Genomic DNA, 5128 nt, shown 5'->3' with positions numbered 1-5128 from the left:
CATCATCATCACCTTCATCATCATCCTGGAGGCTGAGTTACAGTCAGCTGAGAACTGTGGATGTTTCTGCAGCTTGATAACATGAACCAACAGCAGCAGGAGACGTTCAAGTCAGAACTCGATGCAGCTCTGAAGCATCAGTCAGAGTAAATGACAGCAATGTTTTACTAAAAGCTGCTTTTCTGTGACTCCCAGTAAGAACCTAAACTCCACCAGTAACGATGGGCTCATTCAAGATGAAAACACCACACATGGATGGAAAACAACCACGAAGCAACAAAAGATGATTAGAGAGACTCAAAACCACCACAGAGAGAGAACAGCAATGTGACGGATACCTCACTGTGATGGAGGACTTATTAACCACCACAAACAGATGCAAAATCACCACAAGGAGACTAAATATGACCACAAAGAGACTTAAAACAACCACACAGTGAGACAAAACCACAACAATATTACACAGTAGGTTTCGCTGTCTGTCTGAACTTCTACAAGTTCCTACAAATGTTCTACAAATGCAGGATGTGCAGGTAGTTCTAGTGAAACAACAGACCCCGCTCAGCTTCACGGCTCTACCGTTCCAGTTAGTAAATCCACACCAGACTAAGAAGTAAACAGCAACACACTCTGTGTCTGTGCTGTGTGTACCTTGCAGGATTGTGAGTCTTGATGAGCAGGTTCTTCTGGATCAGAGTGCTGACGGAGGTCCAGGCTGTGTACTTACTGCCCAGGTCAGGCTGCAGACGCACAAGATGAAGAGACCACTCAGGAATAAATGTAGGTTCATGTAGCAGAGGGTGAATCCATCTCACATCATCAGAGGCTCCCGCTCAACCTGCTCTGACTCACTTCAAACCTTTCACCAGAAACTAGAGGATACATAAAGGTAAAACTTCTCTAAAATCTTCATAAATATCCACATTGATGACACAGTCAGATGAATGAAGCTGCTCTAAAGATCTGATGATCTCAGACGGAACAATGAAGCAGAGATGAATGTGGAAACTCACCACAGTAAAAGATTTGTCACACAGAGGCTGAGCTTCTGCTTGTAGCTCCAGCTTAAACATGAAACCTTTGCTGTCCGGGATCTGAAGAGAGACGACAACAAGGACACACACAGGTTTAGATACGTGGAAGTAAAAAACTCACCACACAGAGACACAAAGAGACAGAAAAGGACAACAGAGACGTAAAACAACCACCAGGACACACGCTGGACCACAAAGAGATGAAAACGAGCTCAATGAAAGACAAAACCGCCACAAACACATAAACAGAGAGCCTCAAATCGATGAGAACAGCCACAGACTGCAGCAGCTCCAGAGCAGAACCTCGTACCTGTGACTGTCGGTACAGCGTGAGCAGAACAGCGTGGCCTCCAGACCTCTTCTGAGGAACGTACTCTCTCCTCTTCTTCTTCCCGTCTGGTGCTCTGTCCTTCCCTCCATCACCTGCTGAGTTCTTCTACACAAAAATTTAAAAAAAAAATCACACACAAGAACATGACCAGCTCATACATGTTACCTCCCTCATGTCGTAAAATAAGCTTTTATATCCAGAATATTCACTCTTTCATTCAAAGATAAGCACAACTGTAGAGAAATTATAAAATTTTTTTTACAAAAAACTGTTTCTGTTTTTATTTTTTTAAACCTTAAGCTGGTCTCTGTGTGTCGAAGCTGCACACGGACGAGTTTTTAATCAGCATTAAGACAACAATCAATCTGCTTTTGATCTGCTTGGTGATTTAAAAATCACAAAGTTCTTCATTGGGCAGCAAAATAAAACAGGAAATACATCAAATCATCAGGACATGAAACAAAACATGATATATGAAAAGCAACACAGTGTTAGAAAACGTTAATATTTAGGGAATAAAAGACAGCTTCAAGCAAATTAAAGAGACTTGGACTCCTCAGGACCAGCTGGAGTTTCAGTGTTTTGCTCAAAGACACTTCAACAGGTGAAGCATCCTGGAATCAAACCAGCGAACCTGAGCTCAGCGGACAAACTGTGGCGTTTACCTTCCTGGACGGTGCCACGCTGTTGTTGTCTGCTCTGCCTGCAGGAGGCGCTGCACTGGAGACGGACTGGATCTGAGCGTCTGCACCTGGAACAGAACCAGACGGGGAGGATCAGTCTGCAGAACATCAGCTGACCTCCTCAGAGTCTCCTGATTCTGTATCTGCAGGAACTTCAGGAGGCTCTGAGCGACTTCTCATCAAACAAGATTGTGTGTTATTTTATTTTCGATTGATTTAACTGGGGGCTGCAGGGTGGCGCAGTTGTTAGTAATGTTGCCTCGCAGCAACAAGGTTGCTGGTTCGCATCCCGGTGAGGACACGTGGAGTCTCCATGTTCTCCCCGTGCAGCGTGGGTTCTCTCCGGGTTCTCCGGCTTCCTCCCACAGTCCAGAAACATGCTGAGGTTAATTGGTGATTGTAAATTGTCCGTAGGTGTGAATGTGAGTGTGCTTGGTTGTCTGTCTCTAAGTGTAGCCCTGTGATAGACTGGTTACCTGTCCAGGTGAACCTGCCTTCACCCTGAGTCAGCGGGGATAGGCTCCGCCCCCCATGACCCTGGTGAGGATTAAGCGGTGTATAGAAAATGGATGGATAGATAATTGATGGATGGATGATTTAACTGGTTGCTGCTCTGACGTGAACTTTACGCGATGCTTTCACTCTGTTGCAGAGCAGCAGTCTGTCTCATCTTACTTCTGTTCCTTCATGCAGCTCGTTCCTAATTCTAACACGTACGACACATACAAATATTTCCACGTTTCATCTCTAACATGCAGCCAACAGCTGTTTCTGATATTCTACCTGTAACGTGGGCACTCAGAAACAGTTCACCTCTTCATCAGGCTCTCTGTTGCGTCTCTTTAGTTTTTGTCTCATGTTTTATTTAAGCTACAGTGACCCTGTAACTTTCCTCAGCCTTGACTTAACACCTGATCATCTGTTTCTTACCGTTCTCTTGATGGTAACGCTGCAGTTTCTCATCCAGGATTTTACAGATGCCGTCTCCAAAGTTCTGCAGGATCTTTGCCTCTTTGGCGTTTCGCAGTGGCAGTGGGTATTTATTCAGAGAGCTGAGTGCCTGCAAAAGACAAGAACACACACATGAAGACAAGTGATCAATGTCTGATGATTTCTGACACATTTTTCTTCAGACTGACATTTTAAAACTCATGAGTTGCACTTAAAGGTTTCATCATGTGTTTGCATTAAACACACGAGCAAAAAACGTCAGCGCAGGATTCAGAAGAAGAAAGAAACTGTTCGGTCAGTCGGTATCAATTTAAACAGAGTTTATAAAAATATTCCACATGAAAAATTTAATCTGACAAAGGTTCCCTCCAGAACCTCCTCAGAACATCTGGTTCTGTATCTGCAGAACCTCTATCCACTGACCAGAGTTCTACCTTCAGACTGTGAATGTTCCAGAGCTCCAGGTCCTTGAAGTCCACAGAGGAGGGTCCAGATTGATCACCTTAATGGACTTTTTCCATCATTTCATATCAGTCTGTTGTTGCCAGTGTTCTCTGCTGTAGTCTGCTGGGGAGGCAGCATCAGAGCCGGCGACACCAACAGACTGAACAAACTGATCAGGAAGGCTGGCTCCGGTACCGGCTGCAAACCGGACACCATGGAAGTGGTGGTGGAGAGGAGGTCTCTGAACAAGCTGGTATCTATTCTGGATCAGCCCGACCAACCTCTCCACCCCCTTCTGGACAGGCAGCGGAGCTCCTTCTCAAACAGACTGATTCAGCTCCGCTGTACAAGGACCGGTACCGGAACCCAGAGCAGTAACCCTGAACAACACAGAGCGTTCTCAGCTCTCTGCTCTGTCAAACCCTCTGTCTTTGCACTGTTTGTTCAATTTGCACATTTTTTACAGTTGTTTTATTTATTTTATTCACTTATTTTTATTTTTAATTTTTTTAAATAGTATTTAACTTGTTGTGATTGGTGTTTTTCTCTTGCTGCTGCTGTACCACAGTAATTTCCCAGACTGGGATAAATAAAGTATTTTTCTATTCTATTCTATTTCTGAGCCTCAGAACTTCATCAGTACAGCAGATAGACACATGACATTTAGGAGGAAGAACACATCTGGGTTCTGCTAGAACCTGACACCAGATCAGTTCTACATCCATCCAGGTGTCTCAGTCTGAACACTGGATCTGGTTTTATTTATTTTATTCAGGACCAGTTTCCCTTTAATCAACTTTGAGCATCAACACCAGATTATCATGTCTGTAAACAGCCTCAAACCGAACCTACAGATTCTTTCTGACTTCACAGTTTCTGTGTAACGGAACCACAGCTTCCTCCCACCGCTCCGGGTCGGTACCTTCTGGTAGGTGTACTGGGTCTTCAGTCCTTTCTCTCTCGCCTCGTCCCGGAGTTCAGTGAGCCACCGGAGGAACAGTGGGTTCGGGCAGGCGGGCAGAACTCGTTTCCGACCCAACCGAACGGGCTCCGAAGCGGGCATCCCTCTGTGTGTGACCGGGAGAGGAGACAGGTAGACAGACGGAGGAACAGCAGCTTCACCGCTAAGAGACACGGTTAGCTAACATGAGCTAACGTTAGCACAAGCTAACGAGCAGCTAGCTGTGGATGAACGTTTATCACAACTAAACACGGAGGTCAGAACTAACACACTAACAGAACCAACACACTAACAGAACCGACACACAGCTGCGGCGGACAGCTCACTAGAAATAAACTTTTATTTTTCTGCGTGTTTGTGGAAATAAACGCGGCTCACCTTCTACCTGTTGATTAGCAGCAGCTGCTGGCGCCTTCCGTTCAAAGACACGGAGCGCTTCCTTGTTGACATCAGTCACGTGATGCGCAGAAGACGAAGAAGGCGGAGCAAAGCGCCAAAACACGGACAGCGACACCCAGCGGCCACGTGAGCCACTACAGGCCTGAACCGTGAACTGCAACACCTGGAAACTATGGATTTACTTCATTGTTTTTATTTTTATGTGTGTAAAAATATACTTAGAGTTTCTATACGCTTATTCTCCACACTCAGAAAGATTTTTGGGAAAGTTGTCATTTATTTGGAGTTATGAAAACGTCTATTGAAATTATAGGCAGGCAACATA

General features: G+C 45.0%; 1 protein-coding gene across 3 annotated transcripts in view; it reads right to left on the bottom strand.

The window, feature by feature from the left end:
- The window catches only part of mus81 (MUS81 structure-specific endonuclease subunit), an 11671-nt gene extending 6832 nt beyond the window's left edge, over nucleotides 1-4839 (bottom strand). For 2 of the 3 annotated variants that reach the window (XM_008288755.1, XM_008288757.1), the window contains exons 1-7: nucleotides 4783-4839; nucleotides 4366-4510; nucleotides 2979-3108; nucleotides 2031-2116; nucleotides 1345-1470; nucleotides 1014-1094; nucleotides 652-740 (exon numbers count right to left, since the gene is read on the bottom strand). In XM_008288755.1, coding sequence (XP_008286977.1) covers nucleotides 652-740; nucleotides 1014-1094; nucleotides 1345-1470; nucleotides 2031-2116; nucleotides 2979-3108; nucleotides 4366-4506 — 653 coding nt within the window. In that variant the 5' untranslated portion in view covers nucleotides 4507-4510; nucleotides 4783-4839. The remainder of the gene's footprint in view (nucleotides 1-651; nucleotides 741-1013; nucleotides 1095-1344; nucleotides 1471-2030; nucleotides 2117-2978; nucleotides 3109-4365; nucleotides 4511-4782) is intronic. The other variant, XM_008288756.1, reaches the window with a different exon arrangement.
- Between the last annotated feature and the right edge of the window lie 289 nt (nucleotides 4840-5128).

Source organism: Stegastes partitus, unplaced genomic scaffold (assembly GCF_000690725.1).
Source record: "Stegastes partitus isolate 25-593 unplaced genomic scaffold, Stegastes_partitus-1.0.2 Scaffold573, whole genome shotgun sequence".
Classification (NCBI taxonomy): Eukaryota; Metazoa; Chordata; class Actinopteri; family Pomacentridae; genus Stegastes; species Stegastes partitus.
This window is presented reverse-complemented; position numbering and strand designations above follow the sequence as displayed.